This window comes from Coregonus clupeaformis, unplaced genomic scaffold (assembly GCF_020615455.1).
Source record: "Coregonus clupeaformis isolate EN_2021a unplaced genomic scaffold, ASM2061545v1 scaf0307, whole genome shotgun sequence".
NCBI classification, from domain to species: domain Eukaryota; kingdom Metazoa; phylum Chordata; class Actinopteri; order Salmoniformes; family Salmonidae; genus Coregonus; species Coregonus clupeaformis.
In genome coordinates, this window is record NW_025533762.1 from 53947 (window position 1) to 80663 (window position 26717).

General features: G+C 41.4%; 1 protein-coding gene across 4 annotated transcripts in view; it reads left to right on the top strand.

The window, feature by feature from the left end:
• Nucleotides 1-26717, top strand: part of LOC121539680 (protein FAM184A) — a 129965-nt gene that overhangs the window by 28671 nt on the left and 74577 nt on the right. For all 4 annotated transcript variants that reach the window (XM_041848353.2, XM_041848352.2, XM_041848354.2 and 1 more), the window contains exons 7-9: nucleotides 1990-2151; nucleotides 10262-10383; nucleotides 11188-11338. In XM_041848353.2, the coding sequence (XP_041704287.1) occupies nucleotides 1990-2151; nucleotides 10262-10383; nucleotides 11188-11338 (435 nt within the window). The remainder of the gene's footprint in view (nucleotides 1-1989; nucleotides 2152-10261; nucleotides 10384-11187; nucleotides 11339-26717) is intronic.

A 26717-nucleotide genomic window follows, 5' to 3' on the forward strand; every position in this document is an offset into this window, starting at 1 on the left:
AAAAGCATCTAATCAACAATGCCAATATTTTCAATTACCTCTGCTACTCGTCCAACTATTGACTTTTTTCTGAACTGCCACCAGTTTGACGCAAAAACATCGACAACAAAAATATATATTTACATAAACTCAGCAAAAAAAGAAACGTCCCTTTTTCAGGACCCTGTCTTTCAAAGATAATTCGTAAAAATCCAAATAACTTCACAGATCTTCATTGTAACGGGTTTAAACACTGTTTCCCATGCTTGTTGAATGAACCATAAACAATTAATGAACATGCACCTGTGGAACGGTCGTTAAGACACTAACAGCTTACAGACAGTAGGTAATTAAGGTCACAGTTATGAAAACTTAGGACACTAAAGAGGCCTTTCTACTGACTGAAAAACACCAAAAGAAAGATGCCCAGGGTCCCTGCTCATCTGCATGAACGTACCTTAGGCATGCTGCAAGGAGGCATGAAGACTGCAGATGTGCCCAGGGCTATAAATTGTAATGTCCTTACTGTGAGACGCCTAAGACAGCGCTACAGGGAGACGGGATGGACAGCTGATTGTCCTCGCAGTGGCAGACCACGTGTAACAACACCTGCACAGGATCGGTACATCCGAACATCACATCTGCGGGACAGGTACAGGATGGCAACAACAAGTGCCCGAGTTACTCCAGGAACGCACAATCCCTCCATCAGTGCTCAGACTGTCCGCAATAGGCTGAGAGAGGCTGGACTGAGGGCTTGTAGGCCTGTTGTAAGGCAGGTCCTCACCAGACATCACTGGCAACAACGTCGCCTATGGGTACAAACCCACCATCGCTGGACCAGACAGGACTAGCAAAAAGTGCTCTTCACTGACGAGTCGCGGTTTTGTCTCACAAGGGGTGATGGTCGGATTCGCGTTTATCGTCGAAGGAATGAGCGTTACACCGAGGCCTGTACTCTGGAGCGGGATCGATTTGGAGGTGGAGGGTCCGTCATGGTCTGGGGCGGTGTGTCACAGCATCATCGGACTGAGCTTGTTGTCATTGCAGGCAATCTCAACGCTGTGCGTTACAGGGAAGACATCCTCCTCCATCCTGACATGACCCTCCAGCATGACAATGCCACCAGCCATTCTCCTCGTTCTGTGTGTGATTTCCTTCAAGACAGGAATGTCAGTGTTCTGCCATGGCCAGCGAAGAGCCCGGATCTCAATCCCATTGAGCATGTCTAGGACCTGTTGGATCGGAGGGTGAGGGCTAGGGCCATTCACCCCAGAAATGTCCGGGAACTTGCAGGTGCCTTGGTGGAAGAGTGGGGTAACATCTCACAGCAAGAACTGGCAAATCTGGTGCAGTCCATGAGGAGGAGATGCACAGCAGTACTTAATGCAGCTGGTGGCCACACCAGATACTGACTGTTACTTTTGATTTTGACCCCCCCTTTGTTAAGGGACACATTATTCAATTTCTGTTAGTAACATGTCTGTGGAACTTGTTCAGTTTATACAAATATTTACACATGTTAAGTTTGTTGAAAATAAACGCAGTTGACAGTGAGAGGACATATTTTTTTTTTGCTGAGTTTAGTAAAATAAATAAGTGTGTAAAAAATTATATAAAGGATATTTCATGCTGAAACCCTCATATTAAACACCAATGGTATTCACAAAGTTAGTTGATGGTTTATATTTAGGATAATGTTTTACAGCTTTGTCATTTTATAATTTTTTGTTTTAAAACATCTTATGTAGTTATTTCATATATTTTGTGATAAGGCCACACAGAGGGCCAGAGATCATTAGACACGTGTGATAATCTGAAGTACCCAAAACAGCCACTAGATGTCCTGTGATAGATTACATAAAATCCTTAAAAAGATACAACAATTCTGGTAGTTTGCTGGTATACCCTCCCCTTTGCAACCCTAGGCATGGCCATTCCTCTCTGTCACTCCTACCTGATTGGTCCTTGAGTTGCACGACATCTGACCTAATTTCCCGTCCACTGCAGGTGTCTCACCTTCAGGAGTTGGTGAAGGAAGGGGAGCAGAATCTTGGATCTGCACACAGCCACATCTCCAGTCTGAAGGACACCCAGGAGAAACTATGCATTGAGCTGGACACCACCAGAGCCAGAGTGAGAGAGACCAGCAACCTGCTCACTGACCTGCAGGTAAGGCTTCTTGTGCCTTATGCTCAGATCTAGGATCAGTTTCCCTCACCAAAGCCTCACACACTAATATGTGCATACCCTCAAATTCTATTACAAAATGTCTGATTAATTTACTTCCAGTTAATTTAATTCCTAAATCAACACTAGGTAACTGCTGCTTTACTCATACTCCCTGGTATTCTCTTACTCTGCTCAATAAAATCACAAATCTGAAATACAGAAATCATGGCAAGATATAATAATATAATAATATAATAAGATATCAACTATGCCACTACTGTACATGTAAAATGGGAATACCACATACATGCACAAATATTCCTATATAGGTACAGTTTAAAACATTCTCACACCTATCTTTTTAAATTAATCAGATTACTCAAACTCTTGATGTTAAAGTTTAAACACTGAGGTAAACACTAATGCTCAGGCACTATTTAAAAGGAAGATCTATGTAGACCCCTTCTTGCCTTCCAAAGAATCATCAAATAACCTTTTCTTCCAAAAACGGTTCTTAGGATGAAAAAGGTTCTTAAAAAGAACCGTTGTCTTCCAAAAAGGGTTCTTCAAATAGGCTAGTGGCAAAGCCCTCCTAGAACAAAACACAAGCATATTTTTTCACATCCCTATTGTCTCACAAAGTATATGAAATGAATGGCTGTGTAAAACTATTTTACTGCAAAAGTGGTTACATTTATAGATATTGTGACACCCTAAACTCAAAACGTGCAGAATAATACCTGGCTGGAAGGGGGATGGGCAAAAATGGGGAATACAAGTAGTCAGTTGTCTGCCCTACATACACAAACAAAGAGCATCAGGATATCTTAATGCATCTTGGAAATATAGACCTGTAAACACAGAGATACCATAGGCAGAAATGTCAACTATTAATATTTATGATGAATGTAAGCTTTACTTTTTGGTAGCTGATTAATAGGCAACTTTCCAAGTCAAATTCTGCCTGACAAAAATACATACAGTTACACATGTTTTTTTTTTAATGTAGTGGCTAGTGTAATCTGCTCTGAGGAAAACAAGTGGGTTCAGACATCAGAATTCGATTTCTTTGGGGTCCAAGGTTCCTTGATGGATTTTGTATTATTAGCCCATACTCTTGTAATTAAGTCGGGGGCCACTACAGATGATCGTTGGGGCCACCATGGATTTGCCTCAAATCCAATATGGTGTCCAAAATCCAATATGGATGCCATAATACCATTTGATGGAGGTTAAATCACATGTAAATATGAATTATGTATATAAGAGGCATTTTTTCAGAATTGTGTATAACAATCATGCCCATGAAGACTATTTTGGTGTAAATCAATTTTATTTTGAATCTAATATGGACAGCATGATTACACTCGAACACCTTTGCCTGCATATATTTATATTGTTTTGAATATGTTATTCTGTCTTTAAAAGGGTTTCATGAGGCTCTTTGTTTTTGAATATGTGAAGCCAAATAGCTTTTCAATGTGTGTTAATATTTACAGTGCATTCGGAAAGTATTCAGACCATTTCACTTTTTCCACATTTTGTTACGTTACTGCCTTATTCTAAATTTCCCCTCATCAATCTACACACAATACCCCATAATGACAAAGCAAAAACTGGTTTTTAGAAATGTTTGCTAAGTTAATAAATATCAAATATGCATAAGTATTCAGACCCTTTACTCAGTACTTTGTTGAAGCACCTTTGGCAGCGATTACAGCCTAGAGACTTCTTGGGTATGAAACTACAAGCTTGGCACACCTGTATTTGGGGAGTTTCTAGTATTCTTCTCTGCAGATCCTCTCAAGCTCTGTCAGGTTGAATAGGGAGCTTCGCTGCACAGCTATTTTCAGGTCTCTCCAGAGAGATTCGATCAGGTTCATGTCCTGGCTCTGGCTGGGCCACTCATGGACATTCAGAGACCTGTCCCAAAGCCACTCCTGCGTTGTCTTGGCTGTGTGCTTAGGGTCATTGTCCTGTTGGAAGCTGAACCTTTGCCCCAGTCTAAGGTCCTGAGTGCTCTGGAGTAGGTTTTCATCAATGATCACTCTGTACTTTGCTCCGTTCCTCTTTCCCTCGATCCTGTCTACTCTCCCACTCCCTGCTGCTGAAAAACATCCCCACAGCATGATGCTGCCACCACCATGCTTCACCGTAGGGATGGTGCCAGGTTTCCTCCAGACGTGACGCTTGGCATTCAGGCCAAAGAGTTAAATCTTGGTTACATCAGACCAGAGAATGTTGTTTATCGTGGTCAGAGTCCTTTAGGTGCCTTTTGGCAAACTCCAAGCGGGCTGTCATGTGCCTTTTACTGAGGAGTGGCTTACGTCTGGCCTGATTGGTAGAGTGCTGCAGAGATGGTTGTCCTTCTGGAAGGTTCTCCCATCTCCACAGAGGATCATCAGGTGACCATCAGGTTTTTGGTCACCTCCCTGACCAAGGCCCTTCTCCCCCGGTTGCTCAGTTTGGAAGAGTCTTGGTGGTTCTAAACTTGTTCATTTAAAAATGATGGAGACCACTGTGTTCTTGGGGAACTTCAATGCTGCAGAAGCTCTATGGACAATTCCTTCGACCTCATGGCTTGGTTTTTGCTCTGACATGCATTGTCAACTGTGGGACCTTTATATAGACAGTGTTGTGCCTTTCCAAATCATGTCCAATCAATTTAATTTACCACAGGTGTTTTCCAATCAAGTTGTAGAAACATCTCAAGGATGATCAATGGAAACAGGAAGCACCTGAGCTCCATTTCGAGTCTCATAGCAAAGGGTCTGAATACTTATGTAAATAAGATATATTTTTTATACAGTTGCTAATATTTCTAAAACCTGTTTTCGCTTTGTCATGATGTTGTATTGTGTGTAGATTGATGAGAAAAACAAACAATTTAATCAATTTTAGAATAAGGTTGTAACGTAACAAAATGTGGAAAAAGTAAAGGGGTCTGAATACTTTCCGAATGCACTGTATCAGCAGCAAATAATTTGACCGCACGCCTTGGGGGTTGATACCATTCTCTTTTACGTTTTACTTGGTAAAAAGAAGCTGCTATGTGGGACTCTTTTATTGATTATTACTCTTACTAATCACAGTTATTGTAAAGGAAACGAAAACATGCTACATGTTGCAATAGGCCTTTTAGTATAATGCAAAACATATCCTTGACTCTTTCCAACTTGATGAGAGGGAAACCAACGATGCCAGTCAGCCTGCACAGCCGGCCCATCGAAACTACACCTAAACTATACCGAAACTAATTTCACACATGATAAGAGTTAGCCTATAGATAAGATTAAATTGACAATAATCTGATGAGTGACACTATTAGGTCTATCAGTTGTCAAATTGTACATAAAAAGATGGGCACATCTTGTAATATACAGATGCAGGGAAAGGATAATAATTTTTTCAACTCCTCCTTCAGAGTCACATGCAGGTAAAACATTTTTATATGTATCAGAAAGAGCATGTTCTGCAGTTTCTATTACACTAACCTTTGTCAAATAACACTTATAATTGAAGAGGTGCAGCTCTATTTTCAAATTTAACTTTTTCCAAGAATATCCATGCTGTCCATGCATTCAGCACATGACCACTCGTGCAGCAGCATTGCTCTGGCTACTAAGCAAAAATGTGTAACATAATAAACTTAAAACTAGATGGTAACTTTACAAGTGAAGTTATGGGGCTTGCTAAAGCTCTTTTAAAAGTTTTTTTGTGGTAGTGAAAGAAGTTTAAAAAGTTGCACTTTGATTATATTATTGAAATAGTGAAATCATTTTAAATTCCCATCGATAGTCAGTAGATTTGGTCAGAAATTGTGGTCAGTAGTAGTGGTCAGTAGTTATGCGGTTCAGTAGTTATAGTCTGTAGTTGTGTGGTTCAGTTGTTGTGGTCACTCTTCACTCTCCTCATAATTTTTGCCATCTGTGTCTGTGAGTATCCTAGCAACGGCTCCGTTTTGGAATCTCAATGACACAGAGAGCTGTTGCTACAAAGAGAGCAGGCGATGGGTAACTAAAACTGCTCTATCTAGAGATTGGTACACACGATTTCTAATCCAATTTTGGATTTGACAATTAGAGAAGTAGCGGAAGATATCACACATTTGAAAAAATGTCCCTTAACTTCTTGTGTTAGTGGTCAAAACTGCAGTTTTTGGGAAAAGTTGGAAGAAGATGTGGTAATGCAGTTACTAAAACAGCTGTACTGTAAGTTCTGTAGTGAATATTTTGATTCCGTGAACAGATATGAATAGCAGAGAAGTAGACAAATATTGTTGGGGTAGTGGTCGAAATGGCAATTGTTTGCAAAATGTTACAGAAAATGTTGTTGATGCAGTTACTTAAACTGCTGTAACTTTTTATCCGAATATAATTTTTTGTTCAAATGCCAGATTTGAGTACCAGAGAACGCTCTAACTTTTTGTCTAAATTGTTGCAAAGTGGAATAATTAGCTGATTTGTGTCAAAAGTTGCATGATTTCACTTAGAGAATGGCAGTTTGAAGTGAGGATGTCACAATGGGGATATTTAGAATCTGGATAAAATGCCATGATAGTGGATTTAGGCCAAAAAACGGACTAAAAGTTTAATAACGTAAAAAGTATAACAGATATCAAGTATAACAGATATCAAAAAGTTGTATACAAACAACTCGAGTGAGACCATTCCGGACGTTTTGAACATTGAATGGCGTTGAGTACCAGAGAACGCTCTAACTTTTTGTCTAAATTGTTGCAAAGTGGAATAATTAGCTGATTTGTGTCAAAAGTTGCATGATTTCACTTAGAGAATGGCAGTTTGAAGTGAGGATGTCACAATGGGGATATTTAGAATCTGGATAAAATGCCATGATAGTGGATTTAGGCCAAAATACGGACTAAAAGTTTAATAACGTAAAAAGTATAACAGATATCAAGTATAACAGATATCAAAAAGTTGTATACAAACAACTCGAGTGAGACCATTCCGGACGTTTTGAACATTGAATGGCGTTTCTAGCTTAAACTGTGTAGGAGGAGTAGCGTGCGGAAGAAGAAGAATAATAATAAGAAGAAGTATGTCGAATATCTAAGCTGGGGCGCTTGCTGCTCAAGCCCCACAATTAAAATATGCTATTTATTTATGCAATTCATCCTTTACAATTGTTCATGCACTGGTGCTTATGTTTAGGAATACAGCAAATAATTTAACCTGTGCACCTGGCTGGTTATATTATTATTATATTTTTCATTTCTACTTTGTCAAAAGAAGCTGTAACTGGACTTTATTAATTACTGTAACTCTATTACTAATTTAATCTACAGTGAGGGAAAAAAGTATTTGATCCCCTGCTGATTTTGTATGTTTGCCTACTGACAAAGATATGATCAGTCTATAATTTTAATGGTAGGTTTATTTGAACAGTGAGAGACAGAATAACAAACAAACAAAAAAAATCCAGAAAAATGCATGTCAAAAATGTTATTAATTGATTTGCATTTTAATGAGGGAAATAAGTATTTGACCCCTCTGCCAAACATGACTTAGTACTTGGTGGCAAAACCCTTGTTGGCAGTCACAGAGGTCAGACGTTTCTTGTAGTTGGCACCAGGTTTGCACACATCTCAGGAAGGATTTTGTCCCACTCCTCTTTGCAGATCTTCTCCAAGTCATTAAGGTTTCGAGTCTGACAACTTGAACCTTCAGCTCCCTCCACAGATTTTCTATGGGATTAAGGTCTGGAGACTGGCTAGGCCACTCCAGGACCTTAATGTGCTTCTTCTTGAGCCACTCCTTTGTTGCCTTGGCCGTGTGTTTTGGGTCATTGTCATGCTGGAATACCCATCCACGACCCATTTTCAATGCCCTGGCTGAGGGAAGGAGGTTCTCACCCAAGATTTGACGGTACATGGCCCCGTCCATCGTCCCATTTGATATGGTGAAGTTGTCCTGTCCCCTTAGCAGAAAAACACCCCCAAAGCATAATGTTTCCACCTCTATGTTTGACGGTGGGGATGGTGTTCTTGGGGTCATAGGCAGCATTCCTCCTCCTCCAAACACGGCGAGTTGAGTTGATGCCAAAGAGCTCGATTTTGGTCTCATCTGACCACAACACTTTCACCCAGTTCTCCTCTGAATCATTCAGATGTTCATTGGCAAACTTCAGACGGGCCTGTATATGTGCTTTCTTGAGCAGGGGGACCTTGCGGGCGCTGCAGGATTTCAGTCCTTCACGGCGTAGTGTGTTACCAATTGTTTTCTTGGTGACTATGGTCCCAGCTGCCTTGAGATCATTGACAAGATCCTCCCGTGTAGTTCTGGGCTGATTCCTCACCGTTCTCATGATCATTGCAACTCCACGAGGTGAGATCTTGCATGGAGCCCCAGGCCGAGGGAGATTGACAGTTATTTTGTGTTTCTTCCATTTGCAAATAATCGCACCAACTGTTGTCACCTTCTCACCAAGCTGCTTGGCGATGGTCTTGTAGCCCATTCCAGCCTTGTGTAGGTCTACAATCTTGTCCCTGACATCCTTGGAGAGCTCTTTGGTCTTGGCCATGGTGGAGAGTTTGGAATCTGATTGATTGATTGCTTCTGTGGACAGGTGTCTTTTATACAGGTAACAAGCTGAGATTTGGAGAACTCCCGTTAAGAGTGTGCTCCTAATCTCAGCTCGTTACCTGTATAAAAGACACCTGGGAGCCAGAAATCTTTCTGATTGAGAGGGGTCAAATACTTATTTCCCTCATTAAAATACAAATCAATTTATAACATTTTTGACATGCGTTTTTCTGGATTTTTTTGTTGTTATTCTGTCTCTCACTGTTCAAATAAACCTACCATTAAAATTATAGATTGATAATTTCTTTGTCAGTGGGCAAACATACAAAATCAGCAGGGGATCAAATAATTTTTTCCCCTCACTGTACAAATAAAGTTGTTCAAATGGGTTACACTGTAATGTTTTTATTGTAAGGGAAACAAAAATAGGCTATAGGCCTCTGTTTTTTCTAGGACTTTTTAGAATTATACAAAACATATCCTTGACTTTTGTGGTTATTTTTTATTTATTTATATATTTCCACTAATTTCTTCATGCAATTAATCCTTTAAAATAGTTGATGCACTATTTATCAAGCGTTGGTGCTTATGTTTGCTGCATCTTGCGGGTTGATATGCATCTGATGCATATGCTAAAGGAAACGTCCGGCAACGTTCTCTAGCGGGTACTTATAGGCTGAAAGTCCAGATGGTTCTAGTGTTAATGGTATTGTGGCAGCCATATTGGATTTTGGACGCCATATTGGATTTGGAGTCAAATCACAGTTGGTACATCATTGCGCACACGAAAATATATTTCACAGCGGTTTAAATGGTGCAATGATTCTCTATGCTTGTTTTGTCACATAAACTGAAATTAGGCGAACTTTTAGAATTTTAGCAAACAGGAAATGGCGGAGCAATTTCTGCATATTGCACCTTTAAATATAAAAGTGATTGCAATATGATTGAAATATGTAACCTATATAGCTATCTTATAATGCAGTCATCTCAGTTTTCATTAGACTTTCTTTTAAATCCTTAGTTTGTTTTTAACATTGCAAACTTCTTATTTGGATTCAACAAAGTCATTGGTGGACACAGAGAGACAGATAAACATTTTGATTCTGTTTTTAGTGGATATCTTCTGTGTGTAAAGTGAGGAGGGCAAAAAATAATCTAACAACGCACTTAGTTGTAGTCTGAGGCAGTTGTTAGATTACAAGCGTTTTCAAGTGCAACGTAAATTACGATGGTTTAGGGAAACGGCCTTTAAATTTTACGATGCTTCTATGAAGATTCTAACGATGAGCTTTGCCTTAAGATACTTTTGGCAAACCTGTCCCTGGTTAATAGCTCGGGTTAATGTGTAAGTACAGAGTATATAATTAATCATTATAATCTTGCTTTTGATGTCAGTCTAAACTACAGATTATCCTCATTGAGAAGCAAATAGTATGTATATATTTTTTTAACCAAATGTTTAACTCCATTACCCTCAGACTTCTCCTTTTCTGTACTCATGACTAATGCTGTATCATGCCTCAGCTTCCCTGAACTGGTCTCTGGTTTGCCCACGTGTCCAGGAGGAGATTGAGACCCAGAAACGGCAGCATGAAGCCAGGGTAATGTCAATAAGGACAGAGGAGAAGCAGAAAATTGACAAAATGGCTGAAGACCTGGACCAAAAATGGACAGATGCTCTGAGGTAGGCCTTTATATCACCCAGTAGGTAACATTGTCCCTAAGCTATTGTGCATAGTGCAGATAAACAACTCAAATCTGGCCTATGTGGTAGTGAACTAAATAAATGAAAATTGTTTGGCATAATTTGATTTTAGCTAATCACATGACTGCAAGTCGTGGCTCCGAATCAGAGGTACACAAGATAGGGGAATGGGTTACGAGGTTCGGAGGGAGATTATTCATTAGAGATAAAGCCAAGGGGGAGGGGTTCGGAGGGAGATGATTGATTAGAGATAATGACAATGGCTATAGCAGGTAGCCTAGCAGTTAAGAGCATTGGGCCAGTAACTGAAAGATTGCTGGTTCGAATCCCCGAGCCTGCAAGGTGGAAAAATCTGCCGTTCTGCCCTTGAGCAAGGCAGTTAACCCACAACAACTACTGCTTCCCGGGCATGATGACGTCGATTTAAGGCAGTCCCCTGCACCTCTCTGATCAGATGGGTTAAATGTGGAAGACACATTTCGGTTGAATACATTCAGTTGTGCAACTGACTAGGTATCCCCTTTCCCTATAGATTGGTACTTTTTCTATTGGACCAGGACTTTTCCCCACTCTTTCTATTGGGTTTACAAAGGCCATGTTTGACGTGTTGATCCAGTAGACCTTTCAAGCATTGGGTTGAAGTGTCTGGTGAACGAGATAACCAAGTATGGCTGTGCAACCCAGAATCTGAGATGTAGTGTTTCAGGCATCAGGATGATCAACGTCTCTCTTTCTCTCTCTCTCTCTCTCTCTACCCCTTCCTCCCCCTCACCCACTCTATAGGGAGGAGTTGAGGTTGCTGAAGGAGGAGTTGACAGAGGAATATGAGGCCGACAGACAGGCCTCTCTGTCCCAGCTGTCTCAGCAGAAGGAGCTGGAGTTGATGGCTGCCAGGGAGGGCTGGCAGAGGAAAGTGGAGGACCTGCTGGAACAGGTAGTGTCACGTTGTCATGATATTCAGGACCACAATACTTTTGAGTAAGGAAAGAAAACATGAAGCAGACTGAATTTCCCGAGGAAAACGGTTTTAATGTTAAAATGTGGATTTAGGTTGTCACGTTTGTAAATGTTTCAAGCTATAGCTCACACTATTTTATTTGAAGCAGGTTTATAAATGACAATGGAGTTCAGTCTGTGTCTTGTTTTCTTTTTTTGCCATGGAAAATTGAGTATCATATTATCACGATACTGGGATTGCGACAACACTACACCCTATTAAACACGTCACACACACTCACACTGCACCAAATAACCTAGTTTCAGACTCCTAATTATCCTTACACCTCTTAAGATTCTAGCCACTTCCATGCCAGTCGGAAGAACTTAAGTGTTTTATCTCTAAACACTCAAAAGTTGCTTTCTCTACCGACTGTAGGATAAGAGGAACATGAGGTGTTAACCACTCTCGGTGGAGACCTGAATGCCAGTGTGTCCAGCCTGAGACATGCCAGTTTTATCTTATCTTGATTGCCCAGTCATATGGTCAGGTGCTGCAAAGAAGGATCTAGAAACACTGCACCCAGAAAAGTCTTGCTCTTCACTGTAATCAGAGGGCTAATATCAATACTATGCATGACAGTCTCTCTTGGCTAAAAGTATCACTTCTTGTTTTTATAAGAAACATTCATTCCAAATTGTTTGCATAGTCAACTTACACACAGCACTGACACACATTTACCCCACCAGACATGTCACATTTCACAGTCCTCAAATCCAGAACAAGTAAAAGAAAACGTACAGTATTATATAGAATAGGGGTGTGAACGTTTAAATGTTAAAACGTTTAAACGAAGCTGGGATCCTTAATGTTAAGAAAAATCCCTAACTGAAAAACACTTTTTTTTAAAAACTTAATTAAAATCACAGTGCAGTTATCACAAAACAAATTATTTTCTGTTTTATAGCTGATAGGATATAAAGGCCTGGGAAAGTTGTGTAATTCAAATAAAACGGAAATTAGGTGAACTATTAGAATTGTAGAAACTAGAAAAAAAGAAAAGAAAAAAAAACATCAATCTGTCAGCAAACACCCCCGCCTCCCCACCATCCCCCAACATCTTAGACTCTAAAGAATTAAAGGGATACTTCAGGATTTTGCCAATGAAGCCCTTTATCTACTTCCCCACAAGTGTCACGGGACTCATCTGAAGGTAACCGGTACCGGTTAAAAAAATGAATGGAAGTATGAAGGTAGTTTTGTGGCTACCCAAAAAGGGGTTAAATATGTGTACAAAAAAAGATATACAGTACCAGTCAAAAGTTTGGACACACCTACTAATTCCAGGGTTTTTCTTTATTTTTACTATTTTCTACATTGTAGAATAATAGTGAAGACATCAAAACTATGAAATTTACATTTACATTTACATTTTTGTCATTTAGCAGACGCTCTTATCCAGAGCGACTTACAGTTAGTGAATACATATTTTTTTATACTGGCCCCCCGTGGGAAATGACACCTATGGAATCATGTAGTAACCAAAAAAGTGTTAAACAAATCAAAATATATTTTATATTTGAGATTCTTCAAATAGCCACCCTTTGCCTTGATGACAGCTTTGCTTGCACACTCTTGGCATTCTCTCAACCAGCTTCATGAGATAGTCACCTGGAATGCATTTCAATTAACAGGTGTGCCTTGTTAAAAGTTAATTTGTGGAATTTATTTCCTTCTTAATGTGTTTGAGCCAATCAGTTGTATTGTGACAAGGTAGGGGAGGTATACAGAAGATAGCCCTATTTGGTAAAATACCAAGTGCATATTATGGCAAGAACAGCTCAAATCAGCAAAGAGAAACGACAGTCCATCATCACTTTAAGACATGAAGGTCAATCAATCCGGAAAATGTCAAGAACTTTGAAAGTTTCTTCAAGTGCAGCTGCAAAAACCATCAAGCGCTATGATGAAACTGGCTCTCATGAGGACCGCGACAGGAATGGAAGACCCAGAGTTAACTCTGCTGCAGAGGATAAGTTCATTAGAGTTACCAGCCTCAGAAATTGCAGCCCAAATAAATGCTTCACAGAGTTAAAGTAACAGACACATCTCAACATCAACTGTTCAGAGGGGACTGTGTGAATCAGGCCTTCGTGGTCGAATTGCTGCAAAGAAACCACTACTAAAGGACACCAATCAGAGGAAGAGATCTGCTTGGGCCAAGAAACACGAGCAATGGACATTAGACCGGTGGAAATTTGTATTTTGGTCTGGAGTCCAAATTTGAGATTTTTGGTTCCAACCACCGTGTCTTTGTGAGAAGCGGTGTGGGTGAACGGATGACCTCCGCATGTGTATTTCCCACCTTAAAGCATGGAGGAGGAGGTGTTATGGTGTGGGGGTGCTTTGATGGTGACACTGTCTCTGATTTATTTAGAATATAAGCCACCCTTAACCAGCATGGGTACCACAGCATTCTACAGCAATACGCCATCCCATCTGGTTTGGGCTTAGGGGGACTATCATTTGTTTTTCAACAGGACAATGACCCAACACACCTCCAGGCTGTGTAAGGGCTATTCTACCAAGCAGGAGAGTGATGGAGTGCTGCATCAGATGACCTGGCCTCCACAATCCCCCGACCTCAACCCAATTGAGATGGTTTGGGATGAGTCGGACCGCAGAGTGAAGAAAAAGCAGCCAACAAGTGCTCAGCATATGTGGGAACTCCTTCAAGACTGTTGGAAAAGCATTCCAGGTGAAGCTGGTTGAGAGAATGCCAAGTGTGTGCAAAGCTGTCATCAAGGCAAAGGGTGGCTATTTGAAGATTCTAAAATGTAAAATATATTTGGATTTGTTTAACACCTTTTTGTTTACTACATGATTCCATATGTGTTATTTCATAGTTTTGCTGAGGAGTGGCTTCCGTCTGGCCACTCTACCATAAAGGCCTGATTGGTGGAGTGCTGCAGAGATGGTTGTCCTTCTGGAAGATTCTCCCATCTCCACAGAGGAACTCCGGAGCTCTGTCAGAGTGACCATCGGGTTCTCGGTCACCTCCCTGACAAAGGCCCTTCTCCCCGAGGGGCTCTACGGACAATTCCTTCGACCTCATGTGTTAGTTTTTGCTCTGCCATTCAATGTCAACTGTGGGATCTTATATAGACAGGTGTGTGCCTTTCCAAATCATGTCCAATCAATTGAATTTATCACAGGTGGACTCCAATCAACTTGTAGAAACATCTAAAGGATGATCAATGGAAACAGGATGCACATTTCGAGTCTCATAGCAAAGGGTCTGAATACGTATGTAAATAAGGTATTTTTAAATATTTATTTATACATTTGTAAAAATGTCGAAAAACACGTTTTTGCTTTGTCATTATGGGGTACTTTGTATATACAGCGGAGAGAACAAGTATTTGATACACTGCCGATTTTGCAGGTTTTCCTACTTACAAAGCATGTAGAGGTCTGTAATTTTTATCATAGGTACACTTCAACTGTGAGAGACAGAATGTAAAACAAAAATCCAGAAAATCACATTGTATGATTTTTTATTGCATGACATAAGTATTTGATCACCTACCAACCAGTAAGAATTCCGGCTCTCACAGACCTGTTAGTTTTTCTTTAAGAAGCCCTCCTGTTCTCCACTCATTACCTGTATTAACTGCACCTGTTTGAACTCGTTACCTGTATAAAAACACCTGTCCACACACTCAATCAAACAGACTCCAACCTCTCCACAATGGCCAAGACCAGAGAGCTGTGTAAGGACATCATGGATAAAATTGTAGACCTGCACAAGGCTGGGATGGGCTACAGGACAATAGGTAAGCAGCTTGGTGAGAAGGCAACAACTGTTGGCGCAATTATTAGAAAATGGAAGAAGTTCAAGATGACAGTCAATCACCCTTGGTCTGGGGTTCCATGCAAGATCTCACCTCGTGGGGCATCAATGATCATGAGGAAGGTGAGGGATCAGCCCAGAACTACACGGCAGGACCTGGTCAATGACCTGAAGAGAGCTGGGACCACAGTCTCAAAGAAAACCATTAGTAACACACTACGCCGTCATGGATTAAAATCCTGCAGCACACGCAAGGTCCCCCTGCTCAAGCCAGCGCATGTCCAGGCCCGTCTGAAGTTTGCCAATGACCATCTGGATGATCCAGAGGAGGAATGGGAGAAGGTAATGTGGTCTGATGAGACACAAATAGAGCTTTTTGGTCTAAACTCCACTCGCTGTGTTTGGAGGAAGAAGAAGGATGAGTACAACCCCAAGAACACCATCCCAACCGTGAAACATGGAGGTGGAAACATCATTCTTTGGGGATGCTTTTCTGCAAAGGGGACAGGACGACTGCACCGTATTGAGGGGAGGATGGATGGGGCCATGTATCGCGAGATCTTGGCCAACAACCTCCTTCCCTCAGTAAGAGCATTGAAGATGGGTCGTGGCTGGGTCTTCCAGCATGACAACAACCCGAAACACACAGCCAGGGCATCTAAGGAGTGGCTCCGTAAGAAGCATCTCAAGGTCCTGGAGTGGCATAGCCAGTCTCCAGACCTGAACCCAATAGAACATCTTTGGAGGGAGCTGAAAGTCCGTATTGCCCAGTGACAGCCCCGAAACCTGATGGATCTGGAGAAGGTCTGTATGGAGGAGTGGGCCAAAATCCCTGCTGCAGTGTGTGCAAACCTGGTCAAGACCTACAGGAAACATATGATCTCTGTAATTGCAAACAAAGGTTTCTGTACCAAATATTAAATTCTGCTTTTCTGATGTATCAAATACTTATGTCATGCAATAAAATGCAAATTAATTACTTAAAAATCATACAATGTGATTTTCTGGATTTTTGTTTTAGATTCCGTCTCTCACAGTTGAAGTGTACCTATGATAAAAATGACAGACCTCTACATGCTTTGTAAGTAGGAAAACCTGCAAAATCGGCAGTGTATCAAATACTTGTTCTCCCCACTGTATATGCACTGTGTATATATACAGTGGTGGAAAATAGTATTTAGTCAGCCACCAATTGTGCATGTTCTCCCACTTAAAAAGATGAGAGAGGCCTGTAATTTTCATCATAGGTACATGTCAACTATGACAGACAAAATGAGAAAAAAAAATCCAGAAAATCACATTGTAGGATCTTTAATGAATTTATTTGCAAATTATTGTGGAAAATAAGTATTTGGTCAATAACAAAAGTTTCTCAATTCTTTGTTATATACCCTTTGTTGGCAATGACACAGGTCAAACGTTTTCTGTAAGTCTTCACAAGGTTTTCTCACACTGTTGCTGGTATTTTGGCCCATTCCTCCATGCAGATCTCCTCTAGAGCAGTGATGTTTTGGGGCTGTCGCTGGGCAACACGGATTTTCAACTCCCTCCAAAGATTTTCTATGGGGTTGAGATCTGGAGACTGGCTAGGCCACTCCAGGACCTTGAAATGCTTCTTACGAAGCCACTCCTTCGTTGCCCGGGTGGTGTGTTTGGGATCATTGTCATGCTGAAAGACCCAGCCACGTTTCATCTTCAATGCCCTTGCTGATGGAAGGAGGTTTTCACTCAAAATCTCACGATACATGGCCCCATTCATTCTTTCCTTTACACGGATCAGTCGTCCTGGTCCCTTTGCAGAAAAACAGCCCCAAAGCATGATGTTTCCACCCCCATGCTTCACAGTAGGTATGGTGTTCTTTGGATGCAACTCAACATTCTTTGTCCTCCAAACACGACGAGTTGAGTTTTTACCAAAAAGTTATATTTTGGTTTCATCTGACCATATGACATTCTCCCAGTCCTCTTCTGGATCATCCAAATGCACTCTAGCAAACTTCAGATGGGCCTGGACATGTACTGGCTTAAGCAGGGGGACACGTCTGGCACTGCAGGATTTGAGTCCCTGGCGGCGTAGTGTGTTACTGATGGTAGGCTTTGTTACTTTGGTCCCAGCTCTCTGCAGGTCATTCACTAGGTCCCCCCGTGTGGTTCTGGGATTTTTGCTCACCGTTCTTGTGATCATTTTGACCCCACGGGGTGAGATCTTGCGTGGAGCCCCAGATCGAGGGAGATTATCAGTGGTCTTGTATGTCTTCCATTTCCTAATAATTGCTCCCACAGTTGATTTCTTCAAACCAAGCTGCTTACCTATTGCAGATTCAGTCTTCCCAGCCTGGTGCAGGTCTACAATTTTGTTTCTGGTGTCCTTTGACAGCTCTTTGGTCTTGGCCATAGTGGAGTTTGGAGTGTGACTGTTTGAGGTTGTGAACAGGTGTCTTTTATACTGATAACAAGTTCAAACAGGTGCCATTAATACAGGTAACGAGTGGAGGACAGAGGAGCCTCTTAAAGAAGAAGTTACAGGTCTGTGAGAGCCAGAAATCTTGCTTGTTTGTAGGTGACCAAATACTTATTTTCCACCATAATTTGCTAATAAATTCATAAAAAATCCTACAATGTGATTTTCTGGAGAAAAAAAATCTCAATTTGTCTGTCATAGTTGACGTGTACCTATGATGAAAATTACAGGCGCCTCTCATCTTTTTAAGTGGGAGAACTTGCACAATTGGTGGCTGACTAAATACTTTTTTTCCCCACTGTATGTGTGTGTGTGTGTTTGTGTGCGAGTGAGTGCATGTGTGTGGAGAATCAGAGCAGGTGGTCAGTCCTGTTCATTTGTTCAGCAGTCTGATGGCTTGTATATTGAAACGGTCTCTGAGCCTGTTGGTATCCGACCTCATGCTCTGATACCGTCTGCCTAACGGTAAGAGAGTGAACAGCTCGTGGCTGGGATGTGTGGGGTTTTTGATGATGCTACGTGCCTTCCTCAGGCACCGTTTCGAGTAGATGTCCTGGATCGGTGGGAGCAAGGTCCCAATTATGTACTGGGCCGTCTTCACCACCCACTGGATGGCCTTGTGGTCATGGATGGAGCAATTCCCGTACCAGGCCGTGATGCAAGGTGCAGCGGTAGTATTTGGAGAGGACCCGGGGTGCCATGACAAATTTCTTCAGCCGCCTTAGGAAGTAGATACGCTGTTGCGTCCTCTTGACAATAGTGGTGGTGTTGTTGGTCCATGACAATTCCTCGGTGCACGCCAATCTTCAATCTAGACTGAGGTCTTCATTATTAAGAGCCGATTGTCTACTAGTTGTCTCTTTTTCCTTACTCAGGTGTATAAGGCTTAGGTCAAATGTTGTTATGCCTAATATGGCAATTCATATTATATTTCCTAAAATGGGGTAACACATGCAGATTTGCTGCAAAGCTACGCAGGCTAGCAGCAGTGCGTTCTGCCTCCACTGAAAATGAATGAATTCAGCCGGATCGCAAAGATTTGAACACAGTATGACAGTAGCTGCCATTAGTTGCTGGCCTCCATATTTTGTTGTGTTACAGCCTGAATTTAAAATGGATTAAATAATGTTTTTTTTGTCAATGGCTTACCCCATAATGTCAAAGTGTAATGATGTTTTTCGAAATATTTACTAATTAATAAAAAATGAAAAGCTGAAATGTCTTGAGTCAATAAGTAGTCAACCCCTTTGTTATTGCAAGCCTAAATAACTTCAAGAGTAAAGACTTGCTTAACAAGTCACATAAGTTGCATGGACTCACTCTGTGTGCAATAATGGTGTTTAACATGATTTTCTATTGACTAACTCATCTCTACAATTATCTGTAAGGTTCCTCAGTCAAGCAGTGAATTTAGAACACAGATTCAACCACAAAGACCAGGGAGGTTTTCCAATACCTCGCAAAGAAGGGTACCTATTGGTCGATTGGTATAAAATAAAAAGCAGACATCCCTTTGAGCATGGTGAAGTTATTTATTACACTTTGGATGATGTATCAATACACCTAGTCACCACAAATATACAGGCGTCCTTCCTAACTCAGTTGCCGGAGAGGAAGGAAACCGCTCAATGATTTCACCATGAGGCCAATGGTGACTTTAAAACAGTTACATAGTTTAATGGCTGTGATAGGAGAACACTGAGGATGGATCAACAACATTGTAGTTACTCCACAATACTATCCTAATTGACAGAGTGAAAATAAGGAATCCTGTACAGAATAAAAATATTTCAAAACATGCAAAAAAATTGGCAAAGCAATTAACTTTTTGTCCTGAATACAAACTGTTATGTTTGGGGCAAATCCAATACAACACATTATTGAGTACGACTCGCCATATTTTTAAGCATAGTGGGGGCTGCATCATGTTATGGTTATGCTTGCAATCGTTAAAGACTGGGGAGTTTCTCAGGATAAAAAAGAAACGCAATGGAGCTAAGCAAAGGCAAAATCCTAGCGGAAAACCTGGTTCAGTGTGCTTTCCACAAGAGACTGGGAGATGTATTCACCTTTCAGCAGGACAATAACCTAAAACACAAGGCCAAATCTTCACTGGAGTTGCTTACCAAGAAGACAGTGAATGTTCCTGAGTGGCTGAGTTACAGTTTTGACTTAAATCTGCTTGAAAATCTATGGCATGACCTGAAAATGGTTGTCTAGCAATGATCAACAACCAATTTGACAGAGCTTGAAGGTTTTTGAAAAGAATAATAGGCAAATGTTGCACAATCCAGGTGTGGAAAGCTCTTAGAGACTTACCCAGAAAGACTCACTCAGCTGTAATCGCTGCCAAAGGTGCTTCTACAAAGTATTGACTCAGGGGTGTGAATACTTGTGTAAATGAGATATTTCTGTATGTATAATTTTTTTTTTTCACTTTGTCATTATGGGGTATTATTTGTAGATGGTTGAGATAATTTTTTTATCCATTTTGAATTCAGGCTATAACACAACAAAATGTGGAATAAGTCAGTGGGTATGAATACTTTCTGTAGGCACTGTAAACCAACACACTGGACAATGAAGTATTGCAGACAATCGTTATGTTTGGGGGAAAAGGGGTAGGCTTGCAAGCCGAAGAAAACCATCCCAACCGTGAAGCACGGGGGTGGCAGCATCATGCTGTGGGGTTGCTTTGCTGCAGGAGGGACTGGTGCACTTCACAAAATAGATGGCATCATGAGGAAGGAAAATTATGTGGATATATTGAAGCAACATCTCAAGACATCAGTCAGGAAGTTAAAGCTTGGTCGCAAATAGGTCTTCCAAATGGACAATGACCTCAAGCATACTTCCAAAGTTGTGGCAAAATGGCTTAAGGACAACAAAGTCAAGGTATTGGAGTGGCCATCACAAAGCCCTGACCTCAATCCTATAGAACATTTGTGGGCAGAATTGAAACAATGTGTGCGAGAAAGGAGGCCTACAAACCTGACTCAGTTACACCAGCTCTGTCAGGAGGAATGGGCCAAAATTCACCCAACTTATTGTGGGAAGCTTGTGGAAGGCTACCCGAAACGTTTGACCCACGTTAAACCATTTAAAGGCAATGCTACCAAATACTAATTGAGTGTATGTAAACTTCTGACCCACTGGGAATGTGATGAAAAAAATAAAAGCTGAAATAAATCATTCTCTCTACTATTATTCTGACATTTCACATTCTTAAAATAAAGTGGTGATCCTAACTGACCTAAGACTGGGAATTTTTACTAGGATTAAATATCAGGAATTGTGAAAAACTGAGTTTAAATGTATTTGGCTAAGGAGTATGTAAACTTTCAACTTCAACTGTATCATCCTGTCTGCTGCACTCATATGAGTCAGGAGATAAAGATACTCTAGCGGAGCCGAACAGAGATCTACGACTTGGGGTAGCACGATGGGTCCTCTGAAATCCCTTAAACTGGAGCTCTGTCGATTGTGCTCTCTCTTTCTCTCTATGGCCTTAAATGTTTCAGTCCTACTCAACCTATGAAATGTAATGAAATTGGAGTCCTTGAAAGCACATGTTTCATAATTCATCATTACAATATGTTAAGTTGACTTCAAAGAGGAAGAATTTATCTGAAATTATGTGGACGTTTATTTTTGTCCCAAAGAAAATCAAGCCTGCAGAAAAAAACATTTTTCTCAGGTTGTGTGTTTTAAGTGGATTTTCCACCATCATGTTTTCCCTTCATTAATGTGATTTCTCCCCCATAGTGCTAAGCACTTGGTGGAGCTTTGCATGTCTATTGGGAACGTAAGTGAAATCCACTTACACAAACTCTATGCTTCTTTTGCTTCTCTTATTCTTGCAACATACAGTACATATTGTATTATGATATGACTAATCATAATACGTATGGTACAGTATCCAGTATTTGTCTGATTTTGGAAGATATATTTTGTTTTATATCGAGTTCACAACATGCTGAAAAGATGGGGTGCATTTCAAAAGTCTAACGTGGCTTCCTTTCCTTCTCTCCTTTCCTTAATCTGCACAGACATGACCAATAATATTACAGATCAAAGCAAATACCTGGAGGGCATTCACCATATTCCTTTTTACCAATCCTTCGTTTTCAGACCAGTGGAGATTAAGGGTAGGTGATGAGGAGAGGAAGCCACTTTGGTCTTTAAGGCCTCATTATAGCACATTTCCCTTTTGGTTTAAGCTCAAAACTGAATTGCCTCGTCACTCACCACTAATCTTCCAAGGCAAAGCTGCCTGAGACCGCAATAGCTTAGCAATGGTGATGTCATCCTCTATCAAGTCGGCGCAGTAATGCTGTTTGTTTGTGTTGTCTTCACGCTTTCTATTTCCAGGCTTCACTCAGTGCACGCTGGGAGTTTTGCTGCTTCGTCTTTGTCCTCTGTGTTTATTTGAGCTCCTGGTTCTCACTGAAGTGCGTCTTTTCATTTATTTAATCCTAATCATGATTGCAGTTAATTTTACGTGTTGGGGGAATCGAGTAAATCGGAGCTGGCCTTGTGTGCTGCTAGCCTAGCATATCAATAGCTGTTCTGTCCTACTTCTAGAGCTGTTTTTCCCCCACCCTGCACCACTGCACAGCATCTGAAGATATGGTGTACCTGAACAAACGGTTGGATATATCTCACATACAGACCTTCCTGTTCAATGCCACCTACTCTACTTAATTCCATGCTTGAGCTTATTTTCGGTGAGGTTCAGAAATACAGTTTTGCAGAATGCTTATTTTTATTTTATTTTTTTTAACCTTTATTTAGCCAGGGAGCCCTGCAATAAACATCAATGACACTTTACATACACATCAATTACACAATACATGAAAAGCAAAACACAATCATATGAAACAAACACATTCTTCAGTTTTATAGCATAAAAACAAAGAAAGTCGTACTCTTTATATATGCTCCCGACAATTTAATGGGTATACCCAATAACCAACGTTTCGGCAACGCAGTGCATTCTTTAGGGTTTTTAAACCTTTGTTGATGAATACCACCTGCCATGCTGTAGTAATAATAACGGAATCAAACACAAAAAATCTCTGTGTGGTCCACAATGATCACACATTTCCCTTTCCCCTCAAGTATGGGTGACATACTAGATCATACGACCTAATTTCAATCAGCAAGCCACCTTGGACTCTCCGCTCCTACCACTCCCCACCGCTTCAAGTCCCCAAGACACGTATCCGAACTATGGGGGACCCAGCCTTCTGCTCCCTTGCCCCTCGCCTATGGAATGCTCTCTCTGACCGTCTGAGAGCCATTCCATCAATCAAATCGTTTAAAACAGGCCTTAAAACCCACTTCTACAGACTATTTCTCATAGGCCTAGGCCCAATCTGAATGGAATTTGTAGCATCTAGCCCCTATTGCTATTTTACGTGCCTTGATTCTAAATGTACAGTGCCTTGCAAAAGTATTCATCCCTCTTGGTTTTTCCTATTGTGTTTTAAAACCTGTAATTTAAATTGATTTTTATTTGGATTTCATGTAATGGACATACACAAAATAGTCGAAATTGGTGAAGTGATATTTAAAAAAAAAAACTTGTTATCAAAAAATGTGAAGAAAATAAATAACGGAAAAGTGGTGAGTGCATATGAATTCACCCCTTTGGTATGAAGCCCCTAAATAAGATCTGGTGCAACCAATTACCTTCAGAAGTCACATAATTAGTTAAATAAAGTCCACCTGTGTGCAATCTAAGTGTCACATGATCTGTCACAGTATATATACACCTGTTCTGAAAGGCCCCAGAGTCTGCAACACCACTAAGCAAGGGCACCACCAAGCAAGCGGCACCATGAAGACCAAGGAGCTCTCCAAACAGGTCAGGGACAAAGTTGTGGAGAAGTACAGATCAGGGTTGGGTTATAAAAATATCAAAAACTTTGAACATCCCACGGAGCACCATTAAATCCATTATAAACAAATGGAAAGAATATGGCACCACAACAAACCTGCCAAGAGAGGGCCGCCCACCAAAACTCACGGACCAGGCAAGGAGGGCATTAATCAGAGAGGCAACAAAGAGACCAAAGATAACCCTGAAGGCTGCAAAGCTCCACAGCGGAGATTGGAGTATCTGTCCATAGGACCACTTTAAGCCGTACACTCCACAGAACTGGGCTTTACGGAAGAGTGGCCAGAAAAAAGCCATTGCTTAAAGGAAAAAAATAAGCAAGCACATTTGGTGTGCGCCAAAAGGCATGTGGGAGACTACTCTGGTCAGATTAGACTAAAATTGAGCTTTTTGGCCATCAAGGTGAACGTTATGTCTGGCGCAAAACCAACACCTCTCATCACCCCGAGAACACCATCCCAAGAGTGAAGCATGGTGGTGGCAGCATCATGTTGTGGGGATGTTTTTTCATCGGCAGGGACTGGGAAACTGGTCAGAATTGAAGGAATGATGGATGGCGCTAAATACAGGGAAATTCTTGAGGGATACCTGTTTCAGTCTTCCAGAGATTTGAGACTGGGACGGAGGTTCACCTTCCAGCAGGACAATGACCCTAAGCATACTGCTAAAGCAACACTCGAGTGGTTTAAGGTAAAACATTTAAATGTCTTGGAATGGCCTAGTCAAAGCCCAGACCTCAATCCAGTTGAGAATCTGTGGTATGACTTAAAGATTGCTGTACACCAGCAGAACCCGTCCAACTTGAAGGAGCTGGAGCAGTTTTGCCTTGAAGAATGGGCAAAAATCCCAGTGGCTAGATGTGCCAAGCTTATAGAGACATACCCCAAGAGACTTGCAGCAAAAGGTGGCTGGGGGTGGGTTGGGTGAATAGTTATGCACACTCAAGTTTTTTTATTTTATTTTTAGTCTTATTTCTTGCATCTTCAAAGTGGTAGGCATGTTGTGTAAATCAAATGATACAACCCCCCTCTAGGTTGTAAGGCAATAAAATAGGAAAAATGCCAAGGGGGGTGAATACTTTCGCAAGTCGTGGTCAAAAGTTTTGAGAATGACACAAGTATTGGTCTTCACAAAGTTCGCTGCTTCAGTGTTATGATAAATTGTTGTCAGATGTTACTATGGTATACTGAAGTATAATTGCAAGGATTCCATAAGTGTCAAAGGCTTTTATTGACAATTACATTAAGTTTATGCAAAGAGTCAATATTTGCAGTGTTGACCCTTCTTTTTCAAGACCTCTGCAATCCGCCCTGGCATGCTGTCAATTAACTTCTGGGCCACATCCTGACTGATGGCAGCCCATTCTTGAATAATCGATGCTTGGAGTTTGTCAAAATTTGGTTTTTTTTTTTTGTCCACCCGCCTCTTTAGGATCGACCAAAAGTTCTCAATGGGATTAAGGTCTGGGGAGTTTCCTGGCAATGGACCCAAAATGTTGATGTTTGTTCCCCGAGCCACTTAGTTATCACTTTTGCCTTATGGCAAGGTGCTCCAACATGCTGGAAAAGGCATTGGTCGTCACCAAACTGTTCTTGGTTGGGAGAAGTTGCTCTCGGAGGATGTGTTGGTACCATTCTTTATTCATGGCTGTGTTCTTAGGCAAAATTGTGAGTGAGCCCACTCCCTTGGCTGAGAAGCAACCCCACACATGAATGGTCTCAGGATGCTTTACTGTTGGCATGACACAGGACTGATGGTAGCGCTCACCTTGTCTTCTCCGGACAAGGTGTTTTCCGGATGCCCCAAACAATCGGAAAGGGGATTCATCAGAGAAAATGACTTTACCCCAGTCCTCAGCAGTCCAATCCCTGTACCTTCTGCAGAATATCAGTCTGTCCCAGATGTTTTTCCTGGAGAGAAGTGGCTTCTTTGCTGCCCTTCTTGACACCAGGCCATCCTCCAAAAGTCTTCGCCTCACTGTGCGTGCAGATGCACTCACACCTGCCTGCTGCCATTCCTGAGAAAGCTCTGCACTGGTGGTGCCCCCATCCTGCAGCTGAATCAACTTTAGGAGACGGTCCTGGCGCTTGCTGGACTTACTTGGGCGCCCTGATGCCTTCTTCACAACAATTGAACCTCTCTTCTTGAAGTTCTTGATGATCCGATAAATGGTTGATTTAGGTGCAATCTTACTAGCAGCAATATCCTTGCCTGTGAAGCCCTTTGTGTGCAAAGCAATGATGACAGCACGTGTTTCCTTGCAGGTAACCATGGTTAACAGAGGAAGAACAATGATTTCAAGCACAACCCTCCTTTTAAAGCTTCCAGTCTGTTATTCTAACTCAATCAGCATGACAGAGTGATATCCAGCCTTGTCCTCGTCAACACTCTCACCTGTGTTAACGAGAGAATCGCTGACATTATGGCAGCTGGTCCCATTGTGGCAGGGCAGAAATGCAGTGGAAATGTTTTTTTTTAGGATTAAGTTCATTTTCATGGCAAGGAGGGACTTTGCAATTCCTCTGATCACTCTTCATGACATTCTGGAGTATATGCAAATTGCCATCATCAAAACTGAGGCAGCACACTTTGTGAAAATTAGTATTTGTGCCATTCTCAAAACTTTTGACCACGAATGTGTGTATGTATGTATGTATGTATTGTGATGTCACGAGAGGCTGTGTCCTGGAGGGACGTTACATCCCCCTGAGGTGGCTGCAAACCCAGACAGCTATGGCTCCATCTGCTGGTATGGTCGGGAACTCCACCCCTCTATGGCCAATCTTCCCACGCAGCTGAAACAAATGAGGAGCTGATGAGCTGAAGGTTTGGGAAGGGAAGAGACACAGTCTCCAACCTGGGCTCTCTGGAGGACAAGAGTGCTGCACGTCCACTTCCATGAGGAATATAAGGATTTGGAGATACTTACCTTTGGGAAATACTCACCTTTGGATATATGCACCTGTGGAAATACGTGTGGGACATTTGGAAGGACGTTTTGCTGGGTTGGCCACTCGCTGCAACGTGGAAGACAGTAAGACTGGGGAAAAGTTATTTGAGCGAGGAGAGTTATGATTTTGGATGTGGAAGAGACATCCCTGAACTGTTAACCCTTAAGAGCCACCAGAGAACAGTATTGTGTTATACTTTCGTTAGTTTC